This window comes from Cyprinus carpio, chromosome A3 (genome assembly GCF_018340385.1).
Source record: "Cyprinus carpio isolate SPL01 chromosome A3, ASM1834038v1, whole genome shotgun sequence".
Lineage (NCBI taxonomy): Eukaryota > Metazoa > Chordata > Actinopteri > Cypriniformes > Cyprinidae > Cyprinus > Cyprinus carpio.
This window is the reverse complement of record NC_056574.1, coordinates 19,740,276-19,762,600: the sequence shown is the minus strand read 5'-3', so window position 1 is coordinate 19,762,600 and position 22,325 is coordinate 19,740,276. Positions and strand designations below refer to the sequence as shown.

Genomic DNA, 22,325 nt, shown 5'->3' with positions numbered 1-22,325 from the left:
ATTTTACAAACTGTGTCGGTTACAGTGTTTATTTCATTTTAGTGTAATGTTTTTAATAATTTCATTAGTTTGAATCAGTTTATTTTACAGGTTTGTCCATCAAGTTCAAAAGTCTCTTTTTCAACACTCATCCCTCTAAAAACATCAGCGCAAATGGATTTTGAAAGACTTGAGTGTAAACGTGTCTGTTATACCTGGGTCTCTCTCTCTCTCTTCATGCACACAGCTGATTGGCTGATACTGGTTTGATGCAGTGACATCATCTATATTTGAAAACAGCATTACGTCACCCTCTTCCATAAGAACCAGTTGTTCCATTCAGAGTGGCTGCTGTTCTGTTTCCTAGCATGCAACTGCCTTTTTTCTATGGTGATTACAAAATGTTTCAATGACATTTTGACAGCTTCTCTCAAGCTGTGTGAAAGCTGGGGAGATGGGGGCATATTAAGTCTATGCCACCAGTGACTGAAGAGTTTGTATGTACTGCAGGCTCTATAGACTTGTTCAGACTGTCAGCCTAAATCCGATTTGTTTTGTGCATATCCAACTGGAATCAGATCTAGATGACTTAGGCCCCATTTACACTAGTGGGTTTTTGTTTTTAAAACGGTGTTTTAAAATGAAAACGATCCTCGTCTACACTGGTGTTTCCACTGCGTTTCAGAAACGATCTCCATTTACACTACACGACCTAAAACGCATGTCACGTGACCATTTATTCAGGTACAGCCATAGATATGAATAGGTAGATTTCCTACTATTTAGATCGCGAACGTGTCTACGTGCTTGTACCGATCGAACGGGGAATCTACCGTTACATCTATGGGTACAACAACGCACATGATGTTATTGTTTACACGGTCGTCAAGGATATGCAGAGTGAATGTGGGCAGCCACACCATCGATTTCAAAAGTCTCAGTTTTGGTCTGTTTACACTGAAACACAACCCCAGAGTTTTCAAACTAGAACGGGGTCTGCAGCATTTTCAAAAGTCTCTGTTTTCGAGGGTCGAAAAAGCCGGAGTAGTGTAAACTATAGGCATAACCGTAGCAAAAGTAGTCATTTTAAAATGAAAACGCACTAGTGTAAACGAGGCCTTACTGTCCACACTGTGTATCGCAACTGTTCAAATCCGATTTGTGTGTCCCATAGATTTCTTTCATTTTACTAAATATCTGCATTGGTTTCTATGGCAATGCCATTGCGTTGTTATGCCTACGCTAAAAACAACAATGACAGCAATACAGTTTGCAATCGTGATGTTGTCTTACAACATGACTACATGTTGCCGTCCCACTGGATTATATTTTGTCTTATGAGGCAGAGGCAGAAACGCAGGAAGCTGGAATATGAGACTTTCCATGCTGCCATCTCTGCTGGTTTCAAAACTCAAAGAGGTGTGTATACTAGCAGTATATTGTCTTTTTCCGCTTGACTTGTACTTCGCAACAACACAACCGTGTTTCTGCAAAGACATTCGGGATGTTTACTATAAAAACATCAGACATGTTTGCATTTTATGTGGCCTGAGAAGGTGAAAAACTTGTGCTAAATCCGATCTGACTGTTCATTATGTGTCGATGCCTCCTCTCAGATGGGTACAATTTCAAAGTCACATGTTGTGCATCTTTTGAGTGTGAGAGTGTGTCTATCCACGCTTAATGTAATTTACACAAGCAGCATATGTTCCTGAATCAACGTCCTTTTGTAGTTACTGGAGTAACACTCCTATTAACCAGTCAGAGGCTTAAGGATGTTGAACCAAGAACCTGTCCTATGTGTGTTCAGTTTTCTAAGTACACACACAATACCAACACTGATGATAATAAGATATGTTTCTTGAGCAGCAAATCAGCAAATTAGAATGGTTTCTGAAGGATCATGTGACACTGAAGACTAAAGTAATTGCTGCTTTAATTCAGCTTTAACATCACAGGAATAAATTACATTTTAATCTACTTAATCTTTAATCTTTAATCTTAATCTTTAATCTTTTTCTATTCAAATAGAAAAAAAATTCAAATAGTTATTTTAAATTGTAATAATTTTTTCAATATTATTATTTTTACTTTATTTTTAATCAAATAAATACAGCCTTGGTGAGCATAAGGGACTTTTTTGGGGAAGTCGTGGGCTAGTGGTTAGAGAGTTTGACTCCTAACCTTAAGGTTGTGGGTTCGAGTCTCGGGCTGGCAATACCACGACTGAGGTGCCCTTGAGCAAGGCACCGAACACCCAACTGCTCCCCAGGCACCGCAGCATAAATGGCTGCCCACTACTCCGGGTGTGTGTTCATGGTGTGTGTGTGTTCACTGCTGTGTGTGTGCACTTTGGATGGGTTAAATGCAGAGCACGAATTCTGAGTATGGGTCACCATACTGGCTGTATGTCACGTCACTTTTTTTTTTTTACTTTTCTTTCAATAACATTACAAAACCGTCAACATCACAACATCATCTCTCAAATGACATCAACTTATTAAACAACAGACTGAAAATGTTAAAAATAGCAGTCCATGAATAGAAGTTACTATATTTTCAAACATTTTTTAAAAATAAAATAAAAATAAATTATATACATACATACATACATACATATATATATGTATGTATAACAAAAAATAGTCCTAATTATAATAATAATATTAATAATAATAAATTAGTATTTAAATAATAAAATAAAATAAAATAAAATAAAATAAAATAAAATAAAATAAAATAAAATAAAATGTTTAAGCCCTAACTCAGCCCTAAACTTAACCCTGGAATATGATTGGTGAATTATAATGTTGTTCCATGACTAACAATAATATTGATCCAGCAACATCAAACAAGGTAAACCTCGCACATACCTGTTCACGTGCGCTTCTCTCTGCAGTGCCCCTCATGCTGCCGTGCGAGGGGGATGGAGAGGGTGGTAGGGAGTGCTGAGGAGGGTACTTATTTTTCAGGTGGTCCATGAATGTGTCCCGCTTGCGTTCCATGTCGGCCTTGTGCAGGTTGGTGAGGGCCTCCAGGCTCTGGGCGGCGATGACCGTGTGCCGGTGTTCAGAGGTGTGGACCAGCCCCACGTTGGAGAAGCGTCGCGTGCTGTTTCCCAGCGTGCGATATTCACGTGGGTACTCCAGGTCATCGGTGGAGATCATGTGACCTCCGCCACGCTCCGGGTCTGGTTTGAGAGAGGAATGAAAGGGGGCCAGGAGGAGTTGAGGAATGTGAAGAGTGTGGCACCAGCATGCATGCATCCATTCGGTCATGCACGACCACACGCACGCAACAGCGCAAATGCATTCACAGACAGACGGTGGAGGAGAATGAAGTGAAGGGGAGGAAGAGAGAAAAATCGGATGAAATGTTAGACTTATTTCAAGAGCGAGTGTCTGCTCCCTGCAAAGTTATTGATCTCAGGTTTGGTCGAAAAGAGGGAACAAAAGAAAAGTAAAAGCACTGAGCTATAGATCAGTAAAAAAAAAAAAAATCTCTGTAGGAGAACAATTTTGCTTTGCCTGTCGATTTGCCTGTCGTCATCTGATGTGGATTTCTTATTTTTCGAGCACACATGCTGGCACACATCCTGCACGAGCATGTACCTCTGCATGCAAATTCACATATACACACATGAAAATGTTTTTTTATAAGATATAGGAGAAAAGAAATTTTAAAGTTTTGTATAGAGGTGTGGGGGGTGTTGTGTAGTGTTTTCTGAGGGGGCACCAGTGCTAGGCTCATTTTATGCCCTAGATGAGATAAGTGCTTTTCAGCACTTTTAAACAACTTAAATAAATAGTTCACCCAAAAACTAAAATTCTGTCATCATTAACTCATACCTCAAATAATTTTTAAGGCTGCACCTGAAATAACATCCTTCCCTACAATATACAGTAGCAAGCGAAAAACAGTTTAATAAAAGCAGTATGTTGGAATTCACAGTACTCATTAAAGAGGAGGCAAAAAGTACCCAGATGACCTACAACTTCAGGCGAGATGCCTGTGCATGTGCACATCCAATTATTAGGAAATTAGGAGAGGATTTCTGAAAGCCAGTGAAGCAACTAATGCTGGTCACGTGCTAATGACAACACGTCGAATATAGCATGCCCAGATTACATTCACACTACACACATTTAAACTATATAAAACAGTTTTTTAGCAGTACCAAAGTAATTTCATATTCAAAATAAGTAACTAGTCAAGAGATTATGCAATTTTGACACCTTGGTTTATTGTATGGGCCCCCTCAGTTTAAAAGTGCATGATGCTTCTGACAGAGCAGCACAAATATGTTTACGCATTCCCAAACTGCACATGTAGATTCACTACACCCCCAAATCTCCCCCCCCCCCCCCGCTCATAAAGACTGGCAGGAACAGCAGCTAACGCACATGCCACATAGACAACACACATCCATTGTAGTTGGGCAGTATGCAGCAGAGACAAGACATTGACATACAACTGACAAAACCAGTGGAACAAAATGACATGCCAGTTAGAGGCTCTGATTGGCCAGAGGCAGGCCGACATGAGGGGATATGGGAGTGGCTGGGTGTGGTTACCTTGCTTCGGAAAGCAGGCCCCAACACTGGCTGAAAAAAAAACATCAACCACAATTAAGTTCCTCATTCTCCCTATCTTTCATTCTCCATTTCATTCCCTTTATCTCTCTTTCATATACACACACGATAATTGCCTTTGGTTCTTTTGGCAAGAATTGATTCCCAGATCATCTCTCTCTTTTGTATTATGCAAAAGGAATAGGAACATTGTTCAGTCATAATACAAAAAATGAAATCCTACACCGAGGAGCAAATTCTCTGCTGTTTATGAAGACTAGAAAGGCGCTTCTCATATTGCTGGTGTCGTTTGTGTGTGTGTGTGTGTGTGTGTGTGTGTGTGTATGTGTGTGTGTGTGTGTGTGTGTGTGTGTGTGTGTGTGTGTGTGTGTGTGTGTGTGTGTGTGTGTGTGTGTGTGTGTGTGTGTGTGTGTGTGTGTAAACAGAAGCTTTCTGTAAACATCCTCAATAAGAAAGGGCTTCCAACCAAAAAACCTACCCGAGCACCTTCTGTCAAGAATTTATGAGTCTCACTGTCAGCTTCCTTGAAGCCCCTGAACAAACAAATACAAACACCCACACAATCACTGCATTAAACTTTAAATGTATCAACCATTCCTCCTTGTAGCTACTACTCTTACTTATTTTCTCTTTCACACGTTAACATATACAAACCTTATAACATCTTATGACTAACACATCAATAAATACTAAGAGTATGTTTTTGATGTTGTGAGGTGTTGGAAGGTTTTCAGCAGGAGTGAGTTCAGAAAAGGTACTTATTGGTGCTGATCGCTTATGTGGAGTAATTTTGTTAATAAAATGTTAATGAAGTACCTGAATGTTTTAATGGGCTAAAATCTAGCCCCTGGTGATGGAATACTGCATTTAAACCTGAGGCCAGATTACAGGAACACACCGAGTGTAACAAAACTGCTGAAAGCTGCACATGACATAGTGATACACTATATCTGCACTGATTTGTCTGTTTGCATGTTCCTTCATTTATTCCTTTATCCACCTTATTTTTCAGTGCGGAAGTAAGCTGTTTTCTGTGAATGTGCGAGACTTCAGGTTCATTAGCCATTGTAGGGAAATAAAGAGAAGAAAAAAAAGTGCAATAAATGGTAAAACTGTCTGCACTACAAACCAGTGTGTTCATAATTAAGATAATACATTAAAATAATATGTTAAGACATACCAGTTTGCAATATCAAGGAGTTGTTTTGTACAGCTAAAAACAGCTTATGGGAAAAATAAGGTGGATAGATTTATTAATTCACTTATCAATCCATTCCACAGTTTTTTGTTAGAACAATTTATGTACAACACAACCTGTTCTTAATTTATAGTATTATATTAGTTTCCTATTCTGATTTGTTTTTAAATATAATTTATTTCCATAATTGCAGTGCTGAAGTTTTCAGTTTCACACTCCTGTTTAATTTCTGTCAATGCTGAAAGTAGAAGAATCAGAAAGAGAATCAGAAAGAGCTTTATTGCCAAGTATGCTTGCGCATACAAGGAATTTGTTTTAGTGACATAAGCTTCCAGTACACAAAAGACAACAACACACAGTCAAAAAAATAAAAAATAAAAACCCTTTGCAGATAAATAAGTGTATAAACAATTGTGCTATAAATGATAATGGAATTGGATTGAGTAAGATGCAGGGATGTACTAGGATGAAGGGGTAACAAATAAATATAAGGATATTGCACATTTTTATTGTATAAGTGGGGAACATTTAACTGTTCATGAGGTAGATTGCCTGGGGGAAGAAACTGTTTCTTGTGCCTGACTGTCCTGGTATTTGTGGCTCTGAAGCGCCGGCCAGATGGTAAGAGTTCAAAGATGGGGTAACTTGGGTGTGAGGGATCCAGAGTGATTTTCTGAGCCCTTTTCCTCACTCTGGATGTATACAGTTCTTGAAGGGTGGGCAGGGGAGTACCAATAATCCTTTCAGCAGTCCGAACCGTTCTCTGTAGTCTTCTGATGTCTGATTTTTGTAGCTGAACCAAACCACACAGTTATTGAAGTGCACAGGACAGACTCAATGACGGCTGAGTAGAACTGTTTCAGCAGCTCCTGTGGCAGGTTAAACTTCCTCAGCTGGCGAAGGAAGTACAACCTTTGTTGGGGCCTTTTTCACAATAGAGTCAACGTGATTGTCCCACTTCAGGTCCTGAGAGATGGTGGTTCCCAGGAATCTGAATGACTCCACTGCAGCTACAGTGCTGTTCATGATGGTGAGTGGGGGGAGTGCAGGGGGGTTTCTTCTGAAGTCCACGATCATCTCCACTGTTTTGAGCGTGTTCAGCTCCAGGTTGTTAAGACTGCACCAGACAGCCAGCTGCTCAACCTCTTGTCTGTAAGCAGACTCGTCACCGTCCTGGATGAGACCGATGAGTGTGGTGTCATCTGCAAACTTCAGGAGCTTGACAAAGGGGTCTTTTGAGGTGCAGTCGTTGGTGTACAGCGAGAAAGCAGGGGGGAGAGAACACATCCCTGAGGGGCACCAGTGTTGGTGGAGCAGCTGTTGGACATGAATTTCCCCAGTCTCACTAGCTGTTGCCTATCTGTCAGAAAGCTGGTGATCCACTGACAGATAGAACTAGGAACAGAGAGCTGGGTCAGTTTGGTCTGGAGGACTGTTGGGATGATGGTGTTGAAAGGCCGAACTGAAGTCCACAAACAGGATCCTCACATAAGTCCCTGTTTTGTCCAGATGTTGCAGGATGAAGTGCAATCCCATGTTGATTGCATCATCCACAGACCTGTTTGCTCGGTAAGCAAACTGCAGGGGGTCCAGTTTAGGGTCCAGTGATGTCCTTCAGATAAGCCAGAACCAGTTTTTTCAAACGACTTCATGACGACAGATGTTAGAGCCACAGGTCTGTAGTCGTTAAGTCCTGTAATCTTGGGTTCTTTGGAATGGGGATGATGGTGGAGCGTTTGAAGCAGGAAGGCACTTCACACACTCCACACAACTCTAGTTTGTGCTGCTTAATAGTTTTATGGAAACCATACCATAACAGAAAGTTTTAAAGAACAGCATTTATTTGAAATATAAATCTTTTTTTAACTTTATAAATGTTTTGTCACTTTTGATCAATTTAATGCATCCTTATTGAATAAAAAGTTGACGTTTCTTTAAAAAAAAATTTACTGACCAAACTTTTGAGCTGTAGTGTAAATATCTGCCACTAGTAGAAAATAGTGCAGAGATGTGGCAACAATAAATTATTCACTATAGTTTGCCAAATTAAAGTGTGATTATTCACATTCTCTTAATTTTGTAGATGTAAATTAGGTTACTAAGGTTATTAAGCGAGACATTTTTGACAGCATATCAAAAGTATGAACTGTTGTGATGAACTGGCACTTATATGATATTATATTATATTATAGCATAGCATAGCATACTATAGTATAGTATAGTATAATATGCTGTAGTATAGTATAATATAGAATAGTATAGTATAGTATATTATATAGAGTATACTGTAGCATAGTATAGTATAGTATAGTATAGTATAATATGCTGTAGTATAGTATAATATAGAATAGTACAGTATAGTATATTATATAGAGTATACTGTAGCATAGTATATTATAGTATAGTATAGTATAGTATATAGTATACTGTAGTATAGTATAGTATAGTATAATATGCTGTAGTATAGTATAATATAGAATATTACAGTATAGTATATTATATAGAGTATACTGTAGCATAGTATAGTATAGTATAGTATATAGAGTATACTGTAGTATAGTATAGTATAGTATAGTACAGTATATAGAGTATACTGTAGTATAGTATAGTATAGTATAGTATATAGAGTATAGTATAGTATAGTATAGTATAGTATAGTATAGTATAGTATAGTATAGTAAAATATGTTCCATTTTAAACTTGAGAAAACAAAGTGAAAACCCAAAGTAATTCTCTCTGAGAAACATCAGATCATGTGCTTCCAGCTGAGTGGGATTTGAATCACTCTTTATGACTCAGCTGTCAGCATGGTCTGCCTATTGCCCCTTCACCCCCTTCCAGGAAGCTTGGGGCTAAAAACACCATCACCATCCAATGAATTATTCAGATTTTATTTGAAGCATTGAATCTGAAAGCAGCTGGTGTTTTATTAAGCAGAGCTGATGCTTTAAACAAACATCAGGGTTGTTCTGGAGAAATAGACAGCAGCGGTGCTCCTGAGGAACGGCTAAATCTAATGACCTTGTGGTAATGTTATTAGCATCGAATACTTTAATAGCACTCATACTCTCCTGAGGAGGAGCATTATCTTTCAGCGAGTGGCCTGTTGAAGGACAGACAGAACTGATACTGACTTACCATGATACTTGCTCCAGGGAGTTTGAACCACTAATATACCCTGACAAAGTGACTGAACTGTGTTAGTTTTAGCAGTAAGAGATTTGAACGGAAGCAAGAAGGACATGTTCAGTTCACTTAAACAGGCTGAATAATTGAGTGATATCACGGCGTTAAAGTTGTTCAGAGAACAACTGCATATTGGTGACTGCACTAATAAAGCCCAGCCAATGGTAATTTGATGGCCTTAGCTATTATTAATATAGTATATTGTGGAATCTTATTAATTTCAGTGTCACATGATCCTTCAGAAATTATTTTAATTTGCTGCTCAAGAAACATTTCTTCTTATTATCAATGTCCAAAGTTCAAATGAACAGAATTTATTTGAAATATCAAATAAATAGAAATCTTTTGTAACATTCTAAATATTAAAAAGGGGTATCAATAATAGAAGTTGTAGTCCTCTAACTATGGTAATGAGGAGACATTCATGGTTTTACATTTTGATACTGTGGTTTTACGTAATACATACAAAATGCTAGAGCTGAAGTATGATTACTATGCAAGAACTACAGTAAATTTAAATTTAATGTGTATGATAAATGATGCAATCACATGTAGCTCTGCTCAGAGCTGTATTAGATTAAAGTAAGGCAGTGTAAAGTCAAAGGGGACTGCTTTGGTTAAATATGAGTCCACAATGGACCAGATTAATGCAATAAAGCCAAAAGCCTTCAAGCATTGATTCCAAGAAAACTGCACCCTGCTGTCTCATTCTCTCATCTCAGATCATATACCCTCAGCTACTCATTCTTCTAATAACGACAAAATGCTGGAACAAAATAACCATCTTGAGTGTAAGGAAACAAAGGGCATTGATTTGACATGTGCATGGAAGCAGATATCATCCGCGAAGAGAGTCGACCCATCTGATGTGCTAAAAGCAGGTAACTGCCGCAGGCACTGAGAAAGAGAGAGAGACAATGCCGGATGTAGAGACGGGTTGTTTGCCTCCATCCATCACAGAAGCCAAGCTAGAATTACTCTGACAGGCAAAATCAATGCAAAATAACAGCCTGAGAACTTGTTAGCAAGACCTTTTCAAAAAGTACAAGAGAACAATGATTCTTAGCAAGCAAGAAGGAGTAAGGGAGAGAAAATGAGAGCTAACAAACTCTAAACACTAAAGCCATCTTTATCCCACTGTTATGAAGAAATACTGTGTGCAAAGGCAATAATTGTGCTGAATACAATGAACTTTACAGCACAGCATTGTATTGCTGCATATTTGTTCAAGAGACCTTTTTTTATCTTCCAGGGATTAGAATGATTTCAGTTCCATATTTACCTTCCCTACAAAACTAGGTTGCAGCTAAAACATAAATAAATAAATAAATTGACAAGCAATTTCACAATTCCTAAATTAAAGTTTCCATCCACATCATAGTGGCAACACTAGCATGTTAACATAAATATACAGTATATATATATATATATATATATATATATATATATATATATATATATATATATATAAAAGAGTAAATAAGAGTATATAAGGTAAGAGTGTGTGACTTCTAGTTAAGTGGAACAGTGTGACAGTGGCTGCACCCAACCAAAATACACCTGTGAAACAGGTGACCAATCAGAGAAGAGAAAACCCCTGGCACATTCTAGGAAACTGTACATTGAAGAACCAGCAATGACAACAAAGGCTACATACTTTCTATTGAAATACAGTACAAAGTTTAAACGTACATCTTAAAGCCTAAAGCCTCCCCTCTCATCTTCCCCCTGGCTGTTCCTTTAACCACAGCGAAACACACACACGCTGCCATCAGGGACACAGACTGCCTTCTGCTCGCCTGGGAGCCCATCAGGAGCATATGGAGAGGAGAGAGAGGAGGAGGTTAAGAATGATGGGGAGGCAGAGTAGAGACAGGAAAGAAAGAGGCAGGGGAGTCATGCACCAATTTGTTTTGAAGGGAGACCAGTGGCTGTCCAGACCCCCTGGACTGGTTAAATTGAACATGTATATATATATATATATATATATATATATATATATATATATATATATATACTGTATTCTCTGTAGGTAGGTAGGTAGGTAGGTAGGTAGATAGATAGATAGATAGATAGATAGATAGATAGATAGATAGATAGATAGATAGATAGATAGATAGATAGATAGATAGATAGATAGATAGATAGATAGATAGATAGATAGATAGATAGATAGATAGATAGATAGATAGATAGATAGATAGATTAGGCTCAGTAAGAATACTTTCATACAGCAAGGATGCATCAAATTGATCAAAAGTGACAGTGAAAATACATAATATTTCTATTTCTATTAAATTATATTCTTGTGAACTTTCTATTCATCAAAGAATCCTGAAAAAAAGAAAATTCATTATGCTTTCCACAATGTTTTCAAATTGATAATACAAAGAATTGTTTCTTGAGCAGCAAAAGAGCATACAATGATTTCACAAGGATCATGTGACACTGAGTAATGGCTGCCATCAAAGAAATCACATTTTAAAATATTCTAACAGAAAACCCATCGTCACTAAAATATTTTAAAATATTGATTTGAAATCGTATTGTTTAACATTTTTGACTGTATTTTTATCACATGTACACACATGAACACATCTTTTACTTAAATACACACACTAACAAATGTGCACAGAACCCTACATTATGACGGTTATGCTGCAAACACACAAAGCCAGAACTAAACATCGGAGTTGTTTCTCAGTGTTTTAGTGCACACACTAAAACAGCAACAGCCTGTTTTACAATGGCCTCTAGAGTTTGGCTGCTCAACAACAACACTGGCTTTTCACCAAGGATCTTTTTAAAAGAGAAATGTGTCATTTCTGTGCCACTAGTGTTACCCAAGTTGTCAAGGTTTTAACAAGGCTTTAAACTGGTTAGCATTAATTAGGCCCTCCTGGCAGATGCAGTTACTACACACTTTGTAGGCCAAAAACATATTTCTCCACTGAGCCATTCAAGATTAACAATGTATCCCAAACGTATATGTCAGCTAAACCCCTTTGACCTAACATGAGAAATATTTAAATAATTAAACAATACATTTGCATGATCACGGTTCCCTGAGATCAGCTAATGGAATGAAATATTTCATTCATATTTTTTCATTCAGATTGTTTTTAACTTAAATTATTTAAAATTATTTATTTATTATAATTAATTATTAGCAAAGCCCAACCAAATAAGACTTAAACTGTCTTACTTGACAAAATGGGAAAATAAATCTCATAAATTCCCTTTTCGATTTAACCAACACAACCAGAAAGTACAGTAAGAACTAACTGAATTAAACTAATTAATTATTTTGGTATTGTAAACGCTGCACATTTCAAATTCAAAAAATTGCAATTATATTAAAAAGCCAAAGGCATATTCTAAATGGAACCCTATCAAATGTAATGAGTTATTCAGGGTGAATTAGTCTGGTGGATATACAGTAGAGGGAATAGCTGAAACACACACAAAAAGCAAAAATTCTGTTAATTCCAGGAGATATGTAAAATCCATCCAGTGGGAGGAGATGCCATCGGTCAGATGTTGTTAAACAAAACTAAACAACTGCAACTGTTCAGTCACTCCTCCTCTCTCTTTCTGTGGTTGCAGACAGTGCAAAGAGACCTTTCCTCGCTGTTGTATAATTGCTATTACCGCCTAGGGGCCATCAAACTGACTGAGAAGCAACTATTTCTCTAACAAGTCCATTATGGATGAGTCACACAATCAGAAACACATTCACAAACATACACGGACTGAGAAAAGCAAACAAAAGTAGCAGCGCACATCCGCCTCTCTATCTGTTGCATGCGGTGTCCTATCTCCCCATCTTCAGCATCAGATGTTTGAGAAGTGTTCATTATTTAGCTCTGCTCTGGAAGATTTGACTAGACTCAAACAGTGAGATTGAGAATCAATCTGGTTTTGCTTGTTTGTTTCCCCTTGTGTTAATAGCAGGCTTTTTAATTAAACTAAACAGGAGATCGCCATCCCCCATCTCTCTTTCTCAGTCACTGTGGAAACTCATCCTACGAGAAATTACAATAACAAGACTGTTAGCAATGTCAATGTTTGATGAGACAGAGGCGGTTTTTAATCTTAAAAACAAATATTTTACTACACATAAGTGTGTGTATGTATGTCTATGTGGGTTTCATCTTTAATATGCTTCTGAAAACCATCAGAGACGTCATTAAAGAAGCTGAGAGAGAAACACTTCATCTGCTCGCAGTTTTGCTCCACAGACCTTCAGTCTAGCAGAACACTTACTGTCAAACAGTCTCAGAAAGCAGTTGATTACAGATGTACAGGAATGTAAAATCAAATAAAACGTGAGTTATAATAAATTAAATCAAATTTAAAAAGGCTGTAATTATTTGCAATATAATCACAGTTGGGGAGACATGCTCAGCTCATATAAACATTGTCACTACAACTTGCAAGTGTGATATTTTATACAACAATTCAATAAACAAGAAGTTAATATTGAGTTAGACCTTTAAAACATTTAGTACTCATTGTGTAACTGTTTCAAATAAGTATAAAGTGTGAACTGGTTTTACTGATTAGTTCCTGAATGAATCAGTGTTTTTAAGATAATTGGTTAAGTGATGATTCAATGATTCATTCATGAAAGAGGTTACTTGTTTCTTTCTTGAAAGAATCAGTGGTTTTTGAACTAAAAGGTTGAGTGAATCATTCAGTGACACCTATGAAAGCAGCCACTTGATTTGTTCCTGAATGAATCAATGTTTTTGAAAGAATCAACTGAGTGAATGATTCATTCAATTTTCTGCCACCTACTGGTGTAACAAAGCAACCTTTAAATTGTTGTATAATGTGTAATTTTTGATGCCATCTGACTGATATCACCAGCATTTATTTCACCGTTTCCATTTAAAACATGTCTACATGTGTCTAATGATTTTATTCTTACTACTACCGTTAATATGTGTAGATCAGTACAAATGAAAATATCTGCACAATAAAACTGCATAAGTAGCATGTTTCTGTTTCTATCAATCACTGCAATAATAAGACTGCTACCAAATTTAAGCCAAACCGGGCCTTGAAAACTGCAACAATACATAATCACAGTATTGTAATTAATGAAAAACTAAATTATTATTATAGCTCTATGATGATTTAATTTTAACATGTTCTTTGTGCACACACTCACTCCCTCATTTATTGTTATTATTAGCTGTTAGCTCACCATATCAGCGTGCCTATTAAAGAGGAACTAAAAAACTGATGGATTCAGGTCTGCTAGTGTGACAGTACCAGTCAGATGGAGTTAGGTCGAGTTTTAGTTTAATGCCAATGCAGAATAATCCTTAAAATCAGTAGGAAAATATTGCATTTACACACACACACACACACACTGACATCAATCTGTTCCCACCTACATCTAAATTCACTGTCTACATGAGACTTCATTAGCTTGAGTCTTGCATAAAATAAACAGTTCCTCAAAATTCCTCCTACATAGATCACTTTAAAAGGGAATTTCTTAAACTTGATGAAAACAAGCACAAAGCAGGAAAAAGAGACATGTGTGTTTGTTTCATGGACGTTGAGTCACACAAGGTTCTGCATCTCCAGTTATTTAACTGCTACATAATGCAGGCAAAGAGCAGGAAGGTCCAGCATTAAAACAAGTTTTTTTTTGATAGGATTGTTACCAGCAGCATTATTTGTCTCCTTTACTCTCTGCTTCTTTTCCTCTCTCTCTCTCTCTCTTTTTATATCTCAGGGTCTGCCAGGTCAGACGTGTTGGAGCGCTACACGTGCTTCTTCACTCATCTCTTTACCTCACAGCGAAGAAGCAGGCAGAAGAATCGACCCACTTTCAAGTTCTCTCAAGAAAGACAAGCGTCCCACTCCACGCTGCCCACTTCACTTACGCACACACAAAAGAACATCACATTTTTATTTGAGGCCTTCATAATTCCTTTAAAAATCCTTGAGATTTCGCAATACCATTTAGGCACGCATCGCTTTTCCATTCATTAAGTGATGGATTTAATTTAAAACAACTGAAATGAATGAATCAGAGTTGATGATTAGTCTATTCCTTTATTGGATGTGAGACGGCAGATGTTAAGCCCGCTACGGGAGGCTGAAGCTTTATAATGATGATGTCATAATGATGTATAACTTGAGGATAAAACCTGTTTAAGCCTTTGACAGTAAAATTAAATTACATTAGTCCTGTGAATCTATACAAATAAGAGATTATAGTATGCATATAAACTATCATCAAACACTTTCACAGTTCAACACACACACACACACACACACACACACACACACACACACACACACACACACACACACACACAAAATCCATTTCACACATTTCCTCAATGATAATATAATGTAAACATAAATATGTAAGACAATGTCTTATAATTAGAGCTGAATAAATCTCACATAAATTTGCATGATGAATCATCCTGCAGTTTTTCTGGCTGACCTCTGAAGGAGAAAGGTCATGGGGAATTAGAGTAAAACTGAATCTTAACTTTATCATGATTAAATACAGTCTATTGCTGCACATGGTTATGAGAAATGAGTGGATGTAAACATTAAATATACTAAATACTCAAAATACAAGCCAGTGTAATATACAATAAATGAAATATAATTAAAAAGGCTGGTATTACTTAGAAACACTGTGACTATAGCTTGCTACATTATACAGCTTATTATTTTGAATTTTCTTTTTTATTTTCAGTTTTCATTTTGATTTAGTTTAAGTATGGTTATTTTGTTGTGTCATTTTCATTAGTTTTTTCATATAGATTTAATTAACTTCAGCTTTAGTAATTTTATTTCAGTTACTCAAAGGGCTTTTTAATAGCTTAGTTTTAGTTATACATGTAGCTGCAAACAAGCACCACAGAAAAAGCTTGAATCAGACTGACTTACGGTGAACTCAGGAAAAGCATAGGAAGAGTGAATGCAAATGGAAAGAAAAAGCTGGTGGAGTTATAAAGAAGCAAAAGGCTGATGCAAATACTGCATAAAGTGGGTGTGCAGAATGCTTGTGACTTAAGATAACATCTGATATCAGATTGCACAATGCTCTTGTAAACGTTTATGCACAAAAGAACATCTAAATTGAACACAATCAATGTATAGTGAGTAATGCATTCTTGGGGGGAAAAAACATTAGCAAAAAAAAAGCAAAGGGAAAGAATTAAAGACCTCTGCTTAAAAAGAGGTCAGTTCACCATGACAACCCACAGATTCAGAAATAGTTTATGTGTCCCATTCTTGCTATACACAAACACTCATAAAGAGACCTTGTGAACATAAAGTATTTAAAGGGACAGTTCATCCAAAAATGAAAATTCTGTCCTCATTTACTCATCTTCAATATTCATTTTTTGGTGAACTGTATCTCTGTGAAGCTGCTTTGACAATCTTTATTGTATAGAAATAAAGGTGACTTGACCGGACTTTGACAACTGTACCTTTAATTTCTCCAGCTGTTCCTCCTATAAATAAAAACACAGTCAACTAAATGTGAAGTTAAAGGACGTTAATTGAGAAAGAATAATTTTTCCAAGAAAACTAAGTAAGGAACTCTTTGATAACTGTTGAAAACAACAGGTTTATGTCATCAGCTTTAGCAGGTCATATGTTGTACATTTTCAATGGAAACGATGAGTCATTGTTGTATTTGGCTGATGTTGTTTTTTTTTTATCCAGGATGAGGGCATTGTGTTTTACTGCATGTGTTTGCTCATTTGTTTCTGGATAGAGAATGTTTCCTCTATTGATTCTGTTGTATTGACTTTGGCTCAGAGACTCCCCAATGCTATACATGAATGCCTCATGTGAAAATATTAAAGTCAAACAAAGGGCATTCTTAAACTGACAGAGCAAAAGAGACTGAATATATTTAATGTATCCTTCTTTAATGCGTGTTTTTAATTTAAATTTATTGTAGAAAGTTTTCTATTTTTGTTAGGGTGAGTAGAAGGCATTTATAGGAGCTGCTGGTACAGGATTCCCCACTTCAAAATTTGCCATCTTTGCTCATGGATGGTCAGTCGTGGACAATTGTTATTGGGCACCAGTAAAATAAATAAATAATAATAATTCTATTAATTTGAATATATTTGTAAAATAAAATAAAATAAAATAATACAATTAAAAATAAAATAAAATAAAACACTGTCAATAGATAAAAATGTTTTTTTTTTTTTTTTTTTTTGCTGCCAAAGTTAACCAGTTTGAATAATTATAAACCAGTATGAATAAAAATTCCCTTTTGGGATCAAAGAAGTGTCTATCAATCTTCGTGGAAAGCTTTAACAGTGCCTGAATCCCCAGAAGACCACTCTAAATCAAATTTTTATTCTCTGTCCCTCCGGCTCTCTGTGTCTCTGTCAGTCCCTTGTGGTAGTCCATAGGGAAGGAGTAACGGGTGGGGCAGCCTCACAGATGGGCTGGTGGGTAGGTTTCTGTGGTTGCAGGCGAGGAAGAAGAGGAAGAGGAGCCATCTGGCAGTGGTTTGGTGAGATGACGTGTCTTGCCCCTCACCCACGACACCCACAACCCACACGGCAACATGCCTACCGCTCCACCAACTGTTATACAAACTACAGGTATCAACCTTACAAGTACAGCTGCATTAAATGACAACACCTGCTCTCGCACCTGGAAGGAATCATACCAACTCCGCTTGTAATCCTAGGCTTTTAAATGAAGTACGACTACACATTGGTGATCACAGCGAGAGCGGCATGAGGAGTTAACTAGCATGCACTGCAACAGTGAAATACTGCCATCAACAGACATGAATTATTACCTTTATTACTTCAGTAGTTCTCAACTGGTCACACTCAAAAACGGACCATGGGCAGACAGTGAAAAACAATGTTAAATGTAAATCATAAACAAAACAAAATAATTAAGATGACACTAATCACTATAAACATTTTTTAAAACAAATCCTGCAGCCTTATAATAAACTTTTTAAAAATAAAAACAAACAAATTAAAACACTTATTACAAAGATTAAATATTTTATGTAATTTCCTGTATTTACCATTAACCAACATCAGAGAACAGTAGACGTGCAAATGATTGAAATATTATCTTTAAATCTCGGAGGGTACTTCAAGTAAATTTATTATGTAATAGGAATTCAGCTGCCAAAAAAAAAAAAAAAAATCCCTGCCATACAGTATATTATTTATTTCAAATGTACATTCAATCAGATATTTGTTACACATTCACCTGTCAATAATAATAATAATAATAATAATAATAATAATAATAATAATAATAATAATAACTCTTTTACATGGTTCTATTCACTTCTGCTGTTTTTTTTAATGAATTTACAAAACTGACATAATTTTCCTATTCACCTTATGTAAAATTAATAATTGTGCATTTTGTTAGACAGTTTATGGTATTTTTTTAAATAAACTTCAATGTTTGGTTTTATAAACTAACAATTTAAACATTTTATTTATTTTTTCATAGCAAACAATTTTGTTAAAGACAATGTAATGTAATACAGTAATAATAATAGTAATTAAAATAATAATCAAATATATATTATTGTTAAAAATAATAATAGCATGCAAATGTGATTACTTTTAATTTTTAAATGGGAAAAAGAAACAAATAGAACTGAATGTAAAGTTTTATACTTGTAAACAACTCCATACACACTAACAAGTCCAAACACATGATCAGATATATTGTGTTATATAAGGTCTGTGAGTGTCTGTCAAGAAGATCGTTCATCTGAAAATCAGCTTTCTTTCCATATCATCCCTTTCAGCATGTTCACATTGGAGGGGACAGAACTGCCCTTCAGAAAGCAGGGAAATGTCAAAAGGCCTGTTTGTTCATGTGTGTGTGTGTGTGTAAGGGTGCTGTTGTGAGTAGAGCAGCGGACACACTTTTTTACTAATTTCCCAACTAAAATTCTAACCTTATTTCAAAACAGAGCATGATCTTTGTTTAAGATCATTCAACCAAAATGTTTTCAGTGCAAGTCAAAATGTCAGCTCTGTATCCACAGGAGAAAAGTTTGTGGTAAAGAGAGAGAAAACAAAGAAGGCAAGAATAATCGAAAGAGCATGCAAAACTGGGGCAAGAGGTGGTCAGAGAAGAAAAGTGAGGACGTAGGAAGCAGAAGAGAGGAGAATGACTTATGGACGGCCCGAGCTGGAGGAATGGGGTGTGACAGAGAGAGGGATGAGGGATTTGGTAAGGCACTTGAAGTCTTGTTAGCCTCAACCTTCCGCACACTGTGATTGGCTAAAAATATCTCATAGCTCATGTTGAACAAGGTGCATTCTGGTTTGTGCCACTGGAGAATTTATTATCACATGGCCTCTAAAGTGCCAAACGTAACCTTTCTCTCTTTCGCTCTCTCCATCTCTGTCTCTCTTACTCCTCCAAATCCAACACAGCCAAATGCCTCTTCTCCTTCTGTTTATTCCTCCTGAAATCTAGCACAAACCCAAGTGCTAATTACCTGTACTGTTCTAGGCTCTAATGATCTTTTAATAAAGCCCTGTTCCTTCAGTTATCTTCTTTCTCTTTTAGCATAACCAAGCACCACACCCTTCCTTTCTACATAATTCATCAGGTCGTTACCTTTATATCTACACATGACCTCTAGAAGTCTGTGTTCTTACATATACACCGTATTTTCCTCCCTTATTCTCTGATTTTGCTTTCCTCTTTTCCTCCATTTCCTCTTTCTATATTTTGTCTTTCTTTCCCTTTTGATTGCATTTAAGCTATTCTGTTTTATTACGTTGCTTCTATCTGGTCCTTTTTACTTTCTATTTCCTTTTCATATCCTCCCTCCAGAATCAATGCTACTTTGCTTCTGTCTTTTTTCTAAACTCTCTGATTGGTGGGAAGGGAAAATGGTCTCATTTTTTTCCACAGATACAACAAAACCCTCACAGGCACTTTGCATCTCTTCTTCAACCCCTCTGTAGTGGACGACAAGACTAATGTGTTTACTCTCAGAGCAAATAATACTGTGAGTTTCAAAAGTCTGAGACCCCAATCAAAATCTAATTTAAACTTGTAAATGCACACCTTTAAAAGCCCTAAAATAATCAATTGCATAGGAAATAAAATAAAATAAAATAAAATAAAATAAAATAGCTCTTAATGGGGAAATATATTTTTTGCTGCTAAAGTGCAGCATGCACACAATTTCCCTTCTGGGATCAAAGTGAAACCTCTCAATGAAATCCCTTAAAATCTGGAATTCAAAACTTAATTTAAACTTGGAAATAAACAAAGTTTTAATTAAATTAGTTAGTGACACTGATCTTGTGTCTATTTGTACAGACGGTCAGATGTTCTTCTTCTATTGAAGCTCAGGATGCCCACTGGATCATCTCAAATCATGCTGGAGAACATGATCATCAGCTTTGACACAAACTTCATTCAGTTCATTCATCTCGAGTTCTGTCATTAATGCAAAATAATAATAATAATAATAATAATAATAAAACAAATTTTAATTGATCTTTTCACTTTAGTCAACATGCAGTATTAAATTATATAATTATACAAAACAGAATTATTTTCTTTAGTAGTCTCATATTTTTTGACCCCAATAAAAGCAAGTAATCTTAACAAATAAGACAGAAAAAGGGCAAACATCCAAACAACCATGTAACTTCCTCGGGCAAAGACACACCTCTTTCCACTAAAAATTAGCAATAGAGGGAAATCAGCTGGGAATATCAACTTAAACATGAATAAGAAGAGAACAATTTGCATCCAACCTGGCTCTTCTTGTTCCTCATTGCTCATCACTTTTCCTATCTCTTCTGTCCAGCTTTATCCAACCATCATTCCAATCCATTCCCAAAACAGTCAACCATAAGATTGAAAATGTTTAAGCATTGACAGAGAAAAAGAGATTGAGAGAGAAGGAGGGAGGAAGCGCTGGCTCCAGTGGGTTGGGTTGGTTACAGAACTCTCTCTCTCACTCTCTCTCTCTCTCTCTCTCTCTCTGTCTCTTTCTCTCTCACTCTTTCTCTGTCTCTTTCTCTCTCACTCTTTCTCTCACTCTCTCTCTCTCTCTCACTCACTTCTCTCTCATTATCCACAGCTCACTGCACAAAGTACAGAAAAGAGAAAGAAAGAAGCTTTTGCCCTCCCAAAACTCCAGCATATGTGTTTATGAGGGAGAAGGATTTAATGTGGGTGCGTCCGTGTCTGTGCATGCGAGGAATTGAGCAGACGGTGATGTTGTTCAGTCAGTGGGTGATGGATAAGGTGGGATGTGTCACTGAGGCATCAATAATATCTAACCTGGCTACCTGACAGTCCTACTGAGAAAACACACACACACATTCCACTTTCCATTGACATCTACTGCACCCACAGAGTAGATAAAACCTGACCCACACATAAACACACAACAGCCAAGGCATACTGGCATATTGCATTATTAGACTGACACTTCAAGAAAAACATTGCAAAAACTGCACTTCTAGTGATACAGCAGCTATAGATTTTACAGTAGAGCAGTACATGTAAAGGGACAGCTTTGCACCTTATCTACCGCTAAAAAGTGCACATTAAAGTAGTACATAAACCAGGATCATTATTCTTAACTAAAACAATATCTAAATCTATAAGAAAAAGCAAAGGTACCTAAATAAATGTGAACTATATAGAACAGGAGTAAATAAGGTGCAAAAACAATGAGCATGTTTAGATGCACACCAATATGCTGATAACTACCAAAAATCATTTTGTTGAAATAACTCATTTTACACTGCAGTGCATGTAAATCACAGTTACATTACTCTATTAAAAAATCTGTTATTTCCCGGTGGTGAAACGCAAGCATTTTTTGTACCTTTTTTCTGAGAGTGTGTTAAATAAAGTTGTTGCAGAAGAGAACATATTTTTAATAAGAGTTTGGGCCAAGAAAAAGTTGAGTTAGCAATACTGTGAATCACTCGCTGTGGAAGGATCTGCTGTTAAGGACACTTTCTTGTCACAAATGACACATGCACACTTCAATAAAGCAACAGAATGCAGGTTAAGGTGTTTACATGACGTGCAAAATCGGGGTAATGGGCCAAAATCTAGCTGTGTAGATTGGTTTATGCTTAAGCTGTTTATGATGTTTCAATTTAAGATTTGAATGACAGTAACTTATTTTTTCTGCATAACAAAAAAAAAGATATTCTGAAGAATGTTAAGCAAATATTTTTGCTGCCCACTGACTGTATGGACAGTATAGACAAAAAACACACAATATCTTCTTTTATGTTCAACAGAAGAAAGAAAGTCACACAGGTTTAAAAACAACATAAACAAAGTAAATAATGACAGAATTTTCATTTCCG

At 36.5% G+C, this 22,325-nt stretch overlaps 1 protein-coding gene across 16 annotated transcripts in view; it reads right to left on the bottom strand.

The window, feature by feature from the left end:
* The window catches only part of LOC109062925 (SRC kinase signaling inhibitor 1-like), a 125,288-nt gene that overhangs the window by 51,786 nt on the left and 51,177 nt on the right, over nt 1–22,325 (bottom strand). For 10 of the 16 annotated variants that reach the window (XM_042721979.1, XM_042722105.1, XM_042721999.1 and 7 more), the window contains exons 3-4: nt 4,554–4,583; nt 2,853–3,169 (exon numbers count right to left, since the gene is read on the bottom strand). In XM_042721979.1, the coding sequence (XP_042577913.1) occupies nt 2,853–3,169; nt 4,554–4,583 (347 nt within the window). Of the gene's footprint in view, nt 1–2,852; nt 3,170–4,553; nt 4,584–20,744; nt 20,929–22,325 lie in introns of those variants that run through there. The other 6 variants (XM_042721991.1, XM_042722009.1, XM_042722065.1 and 3 more) reach the window with 3 other exon arrangements.